The 13,739-nt window shown below is 33.5% G+C and overlaps 1 protein-coding gene across 1 annotated transcript in view; it reads right to left on the bottom strand.

Annotated features, from left to right (window-relative positions):
• Positions 1-3,264: 3,264 nt before the first annotated feature.
• CFAP20 (Cilia- and flagella-associated protein 20) overlaps positions 3,265-13,739 on the bottom strand; it is a 22,674-nt gene continuing 12,199 nt past the window's right edge. Inside the window, exon 6 of the mRNA XM_051216905.1 lies at positions 3,265-4,348. Coding sequence (XP_051065535.1) covers positions 4,160-4,348 — 189 coding nt within the window. The 3' untranslated portion in view covers positions 3,265-4,159. The remainder of the gene's footprint in view (positions 4,349-13,739) is intronic.

Here is a 13,739-nt window from a genome sequence, read left to right as displayed (position 1 = left end):
AGTCCCACAATAGGACAAAACGGCCGTTCAGTGCTTCCAGGTTTTCCATGGTGATCTAGCTTCAATTGACTCATGACCCCAACTGTTGAGATATTGAATCGTGTTGATAAAATTTATGGTAGGAGAATTTCGTCTTGTTAATCGAGATGATAATAATAACGTATGAATATAATATGTAATAAGAGATGTGTTGTTAAAGTAATTATGATTTTTAAAAAATCCATGTGGATTAGAAAAGACGGATGTGCATATTAAGAACGATAAATGTAAAAGGGATTGGGAGGGGGATAAAAGGTTTAAAATATATAGTGATCCATTTGCGGACCTAGGTAAATATAGAGGCTGGATATACTTCTTCTGGATACATAAGTTCTGGAATTGATCTAGATAGCCTCAGTTATGTAAGGGTGTCGTGATCTGGCTCATTTAGCAGATTATTAGGAACTTGATATAAAACAGAAAGCTTCTATTTTAATATGACGTTCACTATCGATCAAATGAGAAAGAGTGGCGCTGTTAATAGATTTATTAACCATATTCACGAGCACTCAATTATAATAATATCTGAGTACGGCCTATGTAACTAGTTCCACAAGATCAGTTGAATCGGTATAAACACATATAGGAGCCCATTATCAGTAACCTATCCCTGATTTGTTGTGTAAGTATTGGTTTGGTTAATAAAAATATATGTAACATGGCGGCGTGAAATATCCTTTCACCAGATCCTTTAAGTCAAAGTATCCAAATGTCGTGTTTATTTTGCATTAAAGGGGTGTAAAGATATGAAAATCGTATACTGACTCGTCCGAGTATTCTCTCTAAATACGTTTCTTTGTGTAAGACCGTTACATTTCTAGAAAGTAGGACATCAAGGAAAACTATAATATTACCGTTCTTTTCTTTGCTGGTGAAATTAATAACCGGATGAACGCTATTGTGACTGTTCAACAACTATTGTTTGTCGATAGTTTCGTCACACACTATTAGTGTATCATCTAATGTATGGACAGTAATAATCTAGCTTATTTAGGATGCCGATCAACGGTCCATTTTCCAGTTTGGCTAGAAAAAAATATAAGCCAGAATCAGCTGAGTGGTGTCCCTATTGCTATTCCTTTGTAAAAAAATAACAATAATTATGGAGTTATAACTGTGGAGATTGATGATGAAGTAATTGTAACCAATTGTTCGTTTAAATATTCTTTGATTTTTAGTATTGTATAGGGATCTTCAAACTGCTGTAATATACAAATTGATTTACAAAATCTTTCTTAAATGAATACCGTGCACTGATAAAACCATAATAAAAGAGAAATTAGTATATTGAGAAATTATAAACGGAATAAACTAATAGATAGACAGATACTAATTGAATGTTATCCTGGCGGATCAGTGTTAGAATACGACAATTCTTCACTTATCATTTAAAAAGCAATATAATCTTGACATTAGTGACTTTCTTTTCAATGATTTAACTTTATTCTACATAGTATTCTGATAGAAAATGTGGGTTATGTCTACATGGAAATTTTGTACCTAATTTATGATGGAAGTGCTTTTACTTGATTCATTTAACGTAATTTTTGAGAAGTATGTCTTGAGTAATTACTTTTAATCATTCTATGCTTTTGTGTATAACTTAAGTAATTGTGAACATGAAAAATGGGTTCTTGTCATTTCGTTCTGATGTGTAACAGTATTAAATGTCAAAATTGTGAAAACATTATATTTAATGAATTGAAGACTATTAGGATTTCGTGGAAACTTTATCAGTTTACTCATCATGTACAATTAGGATTACACTGCTTTGATGTACAATATCCCAGAGTTAATACTGATACACACCACTTCTATACAGAAGCACTGCTACGAGAGAGAAGATACAAAATATAAGAAAGGAAATTTACTTGATTTAACTGAATCATATAATTGTGTACTCATTTTTATATATATGTATATAATTATCTTAAGAAATCTAGCTTGTCATGGGTTTATTAATAATCCTTTGCATATGAAAGCTATTTCCTTACCAATCATGTGAACTTGTCATTTAGTGATTTCTGATTATCCTAATCTATCATAAACAACCCACAGATACACATTTTCTAACAGGGTCAGAGATACAACTCGGCTGTCCAAGCCAAAGTATCGGTTGGGAGGAGTTCGAATAGGAAACTTTATGGTAAGCAATATCCTAATGAAGTGCAAATGAAAATGATTCCTTTCAACCGTCTATGACAAACAATCATATCTTAATTAGTTAAATATAAATATTGCACACAATCTTTTTATAAGGTCGGAATTGCTTATCATATTTCAGTTTTTATAAAAATGACCTTAATACAACACTTTATTTTTGTATGACTCCATTCTTGAATCTCATTATGCTCACAATGAAATCAATACATTTTTGACTTTTATATGGAATTTAACTGATCTTGTTTCTGTGAACACCCCTTTGCACTTCATAATTTAACTATGCTATTCTGTCTTTATTCACAAAGATTAAATATACTCTACGATGATGATATTAAGCAAACTAATGGAGGTTGGGAAACAACAGCCCAACTAAATTATTTTAATGTGTAAATAAAACATAAGGAATTATGATTAATAATATGATATAATGAGCTAGAACTTAATTGTTTGAAGTGTACACGGCCTATGATATTGATTTTCCCCAATCATTTGTATTATGTAATCACAACTTAAGAAGGAGTAGTTTCATAATATTGAAAAATTAGTTATGCTCATTGGTTTTGACTGTCTAATTTTATGATGCTGTAAATTTCTGTCCATAAAGTAAGTTATTAATTAATTAATGTAAAGCACTACTGATTTTAGTAAATACGAATTCGACCACTACTAAGATTTGAGATATTAATAAATAATCCAACTACGTCATAAAGCAGGCCCTCACTTGGAATCCTCAAGGTCAAAGTGGAAGAGAAAGACCAAAGAGCACATTTCTCCGAGAAATGGAGGTAGACATTAGAAGAATGAACGACAATTGGATAGAACTAGGAAGGAAGGCCCAGGACAAAGTGGTTTGGAGAATGCTGATCGGCGGCCTATGCTCCACTGGGAGTAACAGGCGTATGCAAGTAAGTACTAATAAATAAACATATTCTATAATAATAAAAATTACTGAGAATCCAAATGAATTTTGCTGTTTACTAATAAAATTTGTCTTCACTGAATGACCATAAATATTATCCAATTATCAATATGTAAATTGATATTCGTTCCTAAACTGAGCGAATGACATTCTTTTGATAAGGTTGATTAGTAAAGAATGATTTTGCTTAAATACCAGTCTATTTTTTCTTACAAATGAGAGAGCTATCTAATATATTCAACACAAATAAATGTTTCTGATCACAGTCTTGAGTGCTGTTAGAGGTATTTTTATCATAACCTCGAGAACTACAGAATTCAGCGGCTCATTATCTCCTTTCTTATGTATTGGATGTTAAAATAAAGCTTATTGGAAAAAAAACTTATATATATCTTGGAACAGTGAATCATGTGCGTTTGTTTATTTGAACATAGTTAATCAGATTATACAGATATGCATAGAATAAAAATAAGTTTCTCTCCATTTGATTAGTTATTCGAAAGAGAGATACATCAAAAGCAAAGTTATGAATATTAAAAACAATATGGAGGGAACAAATGAGATATGATACTTATGAACAGGAGTCGACTAGTCAAATACAATGTATGCATTGATCCAAGTTACCGGATTACAACAGCATAGTGAGATGAAATTCACAGTAGTGAAATTAACAACACTGTTAGTAATAATGGAAAAGACTAGATATATAGAATGGGATTTGAAAGGAAAATATGAGTTTGTGTAACTGAAAAGAAGTATAAAATAATTTTAAAACCCAATATCTCAGAGATGATAAAAAGTGAATGCATCTGAGCTATTTTGACTGATTCTCAGCCATTTAATTTAACATCTTCAATCATTGATGATGGTAATCTCACAGAGACTAACATATGAAAGCAATGTATATGAAATAAATTATTTCGTTCACTAAAATCGATAAGAAATAGTTTAAAGATATCCAGTCATGTAATATGATGAGATAGCCATGATGAATAAAGATTATTGTTATGGAAATAGAAAAAAAATGGGTAAAATCTTTCAACGATTTGATGAAGTTTTCCCATCTGATATTGCTCTCGGTTGTTGATTATGATGATGGTGTATTCGACTACTGCTAGATGATATTGGATGAAGAGGAAGATAAAGTTTATAGTCTCTTGGTAATTCATCTTCTGAATAAATACGATCACAAAAGTAAACACGACGCAATCGACAATTTGCATGAATCTAAATGAAAAAAAAAGATACAAAAATACCGAGGGTCTTTTTAATTTATTTCAATAAGAATGTTTATAAATCGAAAATATGGAAAACATTCGTTCAATTATCTATTTCTGATTGAATTTAAATTAGGCTATGAAAGTTAAATATTCCGTAGCATTATACTTAATGGACGATCTAAAACTGACTGAAAAATTTTAACCACTTATTGGGCTAGACAGGAATTAGGATGAATGGTTAGGTTGCGAAATTAAGAGCAGGGTTAGCACCATTAACTGACATTAGCTATGAGGCAAGAATGTTTTGTAGCTTTATAGATGAGTGAATTTCTCGCAAAATATCCAAGAGACCCTGTTATAAATCTGATTGATTAGTCTATCAAGTATAGTGCTTCTGTATATTCATTTATTATGATAAGATGTAAAGATAGACGAATAAGTCGTTTAGACAACGATGAAATATAACATAGAGTTGACCAGTTATTGATTCTTGTAATTCAGGTGATAATTTTGTCGCTCATTAATTTGGAATAAGTACCTGAACGTTCACCTACAATTTTCAATTTATTGCTTTTTTCACTATTGTACTAGTCAAGTAAAATTCGGAAAGTGAAATTCGTCCGTTCAAATGCTTTAAAGATAATTGTCTGTATGATTGATTGAGCAGTCAATTAATATTCGATTTTATTGGTTCAATAATTACAATCATTCTACACTCTACAATTATATTAGTATATGTAAATAGGACTGTCAGAGTTTATAGTCAATACATACTTTATTCAAGGAATATGTTAAAGGAATTCATAAGGACAAAACAGTACAAATAATTCGATTTGTGACAGCCTACTTATTCAATACCACTCTCTAATTATTCAAAAAATATATATAGAAGTCCTCGGACTTGAGGCACGATATCAAGAATGAAAATTAGTTATTACTGATGGCCATTTTATGAAAACTCTAAGTTCTATCAAAGTTTTGATACTCGGTAGGTTTTAAACTTTTTCTTGGATGGCAAAAGATTTTGAGACGATGTTCACAAATATTTCGAATAACCCGAAACGTTTCTCTACAATTGTTTGACTATAAAATTCCCAAAAAAAGACAAAAGATCAACGCTCATTTGCAGAGCCAGTTGACGGTAGAAAAGCACAAGAGATTGCAGAAGTCCGATGATTTCATCAACAAAGAAGGTTGATAGTCAACTCTGACTAAAAACTTTAGAAAGGCAGGTTTTGAATCCATTGCTTAAACTACGTAAAAACCCATCGAATTACTTTATTTCGGTTTAAGGACTAATTATTAAGATTTAATAGTTTGTGGATTTTGTACAATTCGAGTTCGTTTCAAACATTGGTTACAATAATCAAGTGGATCTGAGACAGATAGTCTTTATTTATCTACAAGATACTGTTCAATAGTCAAAAGTCTCATTGACTGATGCGATATGTTTTCCCATTTCTAGCCTTCTCACAACGAAGTCCTACAACAACTAATACCGAGTGTAAAGATTTGTATTTGTTGGGCAAACGTAATATCAAACACCTCAGTCAATGAATAATTACTGCTTCATCAAATAACTTGCCATATCTAACTGCTTTAACCTTACCATTGCTTACTCAGTAGTCCCGAGATCTTTTTTTCTTTTTATTACTGAAATTATTCATTACATTTTTAAAACTGTGAGACTTTAATTCGTCTGAGTCTGTTAGAGAATAGAGAGGAATATTTGAGAATTTTCAGGAACGTGGATGTAACACTTGACTTGTCTGCAGTGAAAAAATAAATAATGTATTCTTTTCATAATGGTTGTTTCAAACTGATCAATTGCAGTCCTAAATATCAATGAGGAAATTCACACGATTGCACAAAATAGTGGCTATCTGGACTTAGTAGCTAGATGAGTAACGCGATGGCGTTTGAAGCCAACGGTTCTAGGTTCGAGTTTCGGAGAGAACATCAACTCTGGTGCGGTTACGTCCAGCTGACGAGTCCCAAATAAGAAGAAAAGTGTGTTTTGAATTCTACTGCTGGCTATCATCCATCTCTGGTTATAATGTATGTAACTTAAGGCAATATCAAGACAATCCGCACAAGACGTACATATGCTAATAAGAGACTGATTAATTGGAGTTCTAAATGTCAATGGGAAGATTCAAATTGATTTACATTTTATATGGGCAGGAATCATAACTCAACTATCCCGCATTAAATCAGTTTTTAATGTATCTAGTTATAACTGAATCAAGCTGTTTAGTCTACCTTTTGTAATATCTATAAATAACCAATATTCTTTCAGACTTTCATTAAATCTGGAAATAATTGTTAATACTTTATCTAAGTATTTGTAATATTGTGGTGTGTGCCACTTATACTGACATAAGTAGTATATGACGTTACTCGTGAACAGAAGGTCTGGCAGCAGAGATACTAGAGGATCGAACAGTAAAGAATGGGAACAGAATGAAATTTGTATGAAAATGCGGGAACAATAAAGTCGGAGTCATTTTGATGGAAATTTTGCAAATTAAGCATTTACTTTATGATTGTTAGATTTTATTAACAAGTCCTGTAATTTTGTGTTAAATACATTCGATTGTCCCCACTGGTGTTCTTGTTCACCACAATATCAGCAATTAAAGTGAAAAGTAATGCAGAAACATAAAATCTTAGTAAAGAACCATTTCACCATTAACTGCATTCGAAAAATCATGTTCACATAAAAAAATATAATATTAATTTAAGTAGTATCAATATAGTTCAATTGAAGGTCAAATAAAACATCTTGCTAATGTGTATAAGTAGTTCAAGATTATCACTATAGGGTTGTGGAGATTGTTAAGTTTTTGATTGAGATCATGAACGGATTGAGGTTAGACCACTATTGAAAACCTGGAAGCACTGGACGGCCGTTCCGTCCTATTGTGGGACTCCTCAGCAGCGCGCACCCACGATCCTGCTCGCGGGGTTCGAACTCAGGACCTTCAGTCTCGCGTGCGAACGCTTTAACCTACTTGACCATTGAGCCGGCATCCATTGGTGTTAATGTCTAACCTCAATCAATCCATGAAATTGCGCGACCATCTTTCATTTTACTGAGGTAGATACCTGTCTCTACCCGACACAGAATAACTCCACTGGTCACGGCTCCTCACTAGAACTCCGAGAATTCCTTCACGAAGTTAGTCACTAGTGAGCACATGGTAATTATCAGTATAGGGTTGTGGAGATCAATTAGTTATTGATTGAGCACTTGAACCGATTGATGCTAGAACACCATTGAAAACATGGAAGCATTCAGTTAGTGTTTAACCTATAACCATTTGATATAATCTTAAAATAAGACTCTGTTTCAACTGCGATCATTATCATTGTACACGAACTGGTTTATTATCTTAGTTCTGATCAGTAATATGCAATGATGAGACTTTACAATCATATTCCGCCTAACTACTTCATTCTGATTTCAATCTTGTCTCTCAACAATCTGTTTCATTTGAATTAAACTTATTTTAACCCTTTTAACTGTATGGTGCAATTTAGTTCACTTATCTACGATCCTAAATAAATATTAATGATATGAATGGTAATTAAACATTGAAAAATGTTGTGAATAATTATCAACTACTCATATTAGTAATATTTATCATTAAAATTTATTTTATTAATTACTTATATATAAACTAGAGAAATTATATTTAACTATTTCATTATATAGTTCAATGTACTTTTCAAATAGATGACTTTTCTTTCCCTTTAATTTATATTTAAGAATTTAGAAAAAAGAATTAATAAGATTATTGTTGATAATCTTAAGATTAAACGAGTGTCATTTACTATGTAACTATAGCGATAGAAGCTTAAACAACTTAAAAGGATTATCATAACAATCAGAATAAGAATTAAAGGTCTTATTGTTAAGATAGTTAAAGGATTAATTTCCAAGAAAGTGATCATTTTCATCTCACCATTACACACTCTATTGTATGTTAAAGTTTTTGTTTTTTAAAAAAAAAGACTTGAATAGAAAAGAAATCCGTATGGAACAATTGACGACATGTTGTTTGTTTTATAAAAATCATTTACTAAACTTCTCAGGAAAACTAATTGAAGAATAAACTGGTCTAATTGAAATTTTTCTATTCTATTGATTATAAACACGCAAAACAATCAGAAAATGAAATGAAATCTGCAAACCTCTGCAGTTCACAAGTTTATTGTTTATCTTTATATACATATAATAAAGATTATGAAATGAAGACTTCTTTTGTTTAGGGGAATTTTATGTGAAACTATAAAAGTACATTGAAAACCTCATAGAATGAATGAATTGGATCCATTATGGTATTTATCATTAACGTTTAAAAGTTATTGAGTACAATTTCGTACCATATAATCAAGGTTAATTGGAAAACAAATGAATCTTGAAATTACTATATTGAACTATAAAATAAAAATTGGACGAAATGACCGTCTAGTGCTTCCAGATTTTCAATGGTGGTTTGGCTTAGATCACCTTATGAATTTAACTGTAAAAATACCATAATCTCTGTTTGTGTCATTATGACCCGCTAGTTATCACATAATCCATTAGCCAATCAAAATACGAGTTATTCCCTCTTATACTGTACTAATGTTATGACCTTGACGTCTGGCTTTTCTATCACACGATTTATCTACCAATCCGAATACGACTTATACGAATCTTCGCACTATGCCAAATCAATGACGTTCAACCGGTATGAGCAGTCTAGCGTCCTTATTGGTCCTATGTCCTCCGAGCCCTTCCACCTGAGTCCAGAACACAACACTAGCTTCCGTAATATGAATCGAATCATTTATTTCAGGCACACTTGGTTTATATATCAATCAGACAGACCGCAACGTACCATAAAATAGGAAATAATATTTGTACACAAATAAGCCAAAAAGTGGCTGTGAATGAGGGGGACAGTAACTAATAGACTGAGCGTAGCTTAAGAACCGTAAATCGTACAACAATAAATTATAGGTCAAAATAAAGCTTATCATAAAAGGAATATAAATATACATAGTATAATTGTTGAGTAGTTATACAATAAGAATATTTATAGAATATTAGTCCATGAATAGTCCTTGGAAGTTACCTGTAATTTAATCTTCACCGGGATATAACAACTAAACCAATGACGTCCGACCGGTTTGATCAGCCTAGTGTCCTATTGGTCTGTTGCTCGCCTAGCCTGTCCAGCTTATTTTAGAATACCAATAACAACCTCCACTATGCCAATCATTTATTTCAGACATACTGGATTTATATACCAAACAAACAGACCGCAACGCACCATAAAATAGGAAATAACATTCATACACAATTAAGCCAAAAAGTGGCTGTGAACGTGGTAGACTGTAACTAATAAACTGAGTATAATTAACGAACAGTAAATCGTATAACAATAATATACAGGTCAAAATACAGCTTATAATAAGGGAATATAAATATACATAATCTAATTACTGAATACCTTAATAATATATAGATAATATTAGTCAGTTAACAGGTCTCAGAAGTTACTCGTAATGTAATCTTCACTAGCATATAACGATCTCTATAAAACCACATACTGATAATAATCTAAAGACCATTAGTAACCAGCATCAAGATGGATTTCCTGGTATTCTAGTGAGAAGCCGTGAAAAGTGGAGTCCTATCCGTGTCGCATATAAGACAGTTACCCACTGAAAACAATGAATGAAGGGTTGCACAAGATCATGGATCGATTGAAATTAGACATTAAAACTGTTTGATCCTGACTTAGTTATCTAGAGTTTAAGCATTGTCGAGCGAAACTGAAAAATAGACTGTTGGTTAAATTTTAATTTTTGTCAGGAGAAGAAAATAAAATCTGTAAGGTAGTTATTGACTAGGTGGGTCAATGCACAAATGTGTATCGATCCAAATCATCATAGTCCAAATGAGAACAAAGAGAGATAGAGATAGAAAATGAGTAAACTAAGAAAAAAATGTAGATCAAAATACTAATATCAATGACCAGTCGTGGACTATGACAATTTCATGGGATACAATTGAAGAAGTTACTACTCGTAATAAGAACCAGTTTAACGGTCAAAAAATTTATTGTCTGAAGCGGTGTCCTGCTCTGAATCCATCCAACTCGTTGAAAATGTATAGTCTCATCAGTTGAGTTATTAATTTAACCTAAAACGCTAAGCTTAGCCTGGTAAGTCAAAGGTAGAAATCTACCTCAAGACATAAATTTACAGTTCAAATAAACAAAATAACTATTTACTTTTTTAATTAAATTTATTTCAGATGCTACTGATCAAACTTTTTGTCCAATGTTTACCAATGTGTCCTGCAAAACTATTCTCAAACTCATAAAATTTTCAATACTTTCTCGATGACCAAACGAATGGCTTTACTTTTAAAAAATTAATTTTCAAACTAACATGGTTTATAGTCAGTATGTGATTCACAGTAAAATGAAAAAGTTAAACTGAGCGTAAATTTTGTCACATTTAATTACAGAAATAATTGTACTATGGATGTCTGCTACTGAAGTTGACTGATATAAGTAGTATCACCGGTCGAAAGTGGGATACCTAGAGGCAGAAGGTTGAGAAAATCAATGAGAAGAGAAGGAGGACAGAAAGTGGTTGGTATGGAAACGAAGAAAAAAAACAAAGTCTGAGACAATTGATGAACATTTTGTAAATGGATTATTTACTGTATGGATCGTAGATTTTAATAGGAGATTCTGTGATTTTTGTTTCTGTTTACTATAGTACCACATGGTTGATTAAGAAAAATGAGAAAGTCTCGATTAGGTTGGACATCACTGAATTATCCCAACTTCCTAAAGTTAAGAAAATAGTTAAGTTTATTGATTTACACACTTTCCTAGATAGCAGTATCTGTAGGAAGCAATTTCCTACAGATTCAACTCTAAGCTAATCTCTAGACTGTCGAGTACAGAGTCTTGGTTTAGCCAAAGTCAGAACAAGTAAGCTATTTGGCTATATAAACTTTATCTGTTTCTAAAACATAAATTAACATCGTTAGCGTACAAACAAACAGTACGGTCTATTAATACAGAGAAAAACAGAGACAAATAACATACCGAACAGTAGCTAGAGAATAGGAAAAATGAGTCAACAAGCCAAAATTGTTTTACAATGAACATTAAACTGTGATTGGTTAATAAAGAGATACAATCGTACAAGGTCAAAAGGAGTTGATGTGGTGGTGGGCGTTTCCCTTATTATTGGTGGGTTCGTCTATCAATCACATTTTACACCCCCCGAAACGCGCACCACGTCCGTTGTCCAGGGTCGTCGTCGCCGTCAGACAGCCGGCTCCTTCTAGTAAACATAAGCGTCGTACGTCCCGAGCAGTTTCTTCGTTTGAGGTTCTCAATTTTGCCGTACGAACTCGTCCGTCAAAGCCATAGCTTACTTGTTCGACAATAGCTTTGGACCATAGACTTCTCAGTGAGCCAACATTGTTTAATAACACTAAGTCTCTCGAAGACTCATCCATCAATACCTTCTGAAACCATAGTGATCGCAGAATTCTTCTTATCGACTTTATTATGCGTCCCCATACACCGTCTCGTTGACTAGACCTCGGAAGTTTAAAGCGCCATTCGCAACCTCTCTCAAAAAGGGCATTTACTATCTTATTCTGATTCCAACTACACATGATCTAAGAATAGCATTGGATCCTACAGAACTACCAGATGTACCCTTACTCTTGTTCACAACTCGTACAAGGGCGTCTTTCTCAACACCATCCTCGATACCACGGCGAATATGTGCTACCTGCTTCTTCAGGGTCTTAGTTACTGGCTTCTTCGTTACAGTGGTCTTCGGCCTTTTCGTAGTCTTCACTCTCAGTTTGATGTCCTTCTTTTCCTTAAGCTTTCTTAGAGTTGATTTGGATTTATTAGCAGATGATGCTTCAGTTTTTGGCTTAACAACCTTATACTTAGTTAATAAAAACGAACAATGAACTTGACGAGAGACATCTTCGGGACGAGTATACTCCGCGACACCATATGCAGATTCTGATAATCCTATACGATCTTCCATAGACATCGATGATGTACGACTAAGTAGGTCTTTGAATTCAGTTGAATACGATTGTCCAAACTTATCCTCTAATTCCTCTTTAGCTGAGAGGTGATTGAGTACACGATTGCTTTTACAGGGTTCCCCATAGGAACCGAACAGCGTCCAACCTAACGGAGTCTTCACGGTGAATGGTTCATTCGGCTTTCCAGTTCTTACCTCTTTCATTTCGTGTACACTCGGTGCGTTGCACCCGATCAACAGTTCGACATTCTCTTCCTCTACTCTAGGAAAACTTATGTCTTTTAAATGCGTCCAGGATTTCATTTGAGACGTCGTTGGTACCGTCCTGCACAACATAGGTAATCTCTCGACTGTCCATACGTTTGGGATTCTAAATGACGAAGACGAGTCTAAGAATGAAACCTCTAGTTGAACCTCTTTACACTGAATTGTGGAATGGTTATCCAACGTTTTCAACGAAATCGTCTTAGGCTCTCCTTCTAAATTCAACCTTTTAGCTAGATCTTCTGTAATAAGAGAGGCATCCGACCCATTATCTAAGAAGGCGCAAGTCTGTGCTACCTTTTCTCCATTTCTTACCAGTACAGGCACTATTGCGAATGCTGCTTGTTTCTGTACACTCTCAACACTTTTCTCCGTACATAGCTGGGTGTTAATGTGTGCATCAATATTAGTATTCCTTGGTTCTTCCCGCAACTCATGTAACAGAGTATGGTGTCTCCAGCCACACCCTTCGACAGCACACGACCTCGGCGATCGACAGTTTTTTGCTACGTGGTTTGCCTTCAGGCATACATTACACAACTTGTGTCTAAGAACGAATTCCTTCCTTTCTCTAACATTCTTGTCTTTAAATTTCTGACATTAATCTAAAGAATGATTACTGGAGCACTCCAAACAAGATGAACTGCGTAAGAGAGCATTATCATCACTAGCACTCGCATAAGATATTCTTGCTGCATTGTAATCTGTACTAATTTTCCTTTTAAAACGCCAACATCTCTATTGTCACTATTACTACCGCGGTTGACGAGTAGGCCGTATCTAGTATTAGCTATATCAGCTTGCTCCTTTACAAACTCAACAAGATCGGTAAACAGAGGCTCTCTGCCTCCTCTGATAATCTTAAAAGCTACCTTTAGCCACTCTTGTTGAATGTGCGTTGGTAATTTCAGAACCATAGTTTCAATAGTTCTAGAAGAGTTCAAATCAGAAACGTAATTCATCTGTTCGAGAGTCAAACTACATGCTTGCATTTCTCGAGATAGTCTTCTCAAACCATCTGGTTGATTTCTCCTTATATT

This window comes from Schistosoma haematobium, chromosome 6, assembly GCF_000699445.3.
Source record: "Schistosoma haematobium chromosome 6, whole genome shotgun sequence".
NCBI classification, from domain to species: Eukaryota; Metazoa; Platyhelminthes; class Trematoda; order Strigeidida; family Schistosomatidae; genus Schistosoma; species Schistosoma haematobium.
Note: the sequence above shows the minus strand (reverse complement) of the source record. Positions and strands in the feature narration are given on the sequence as shown.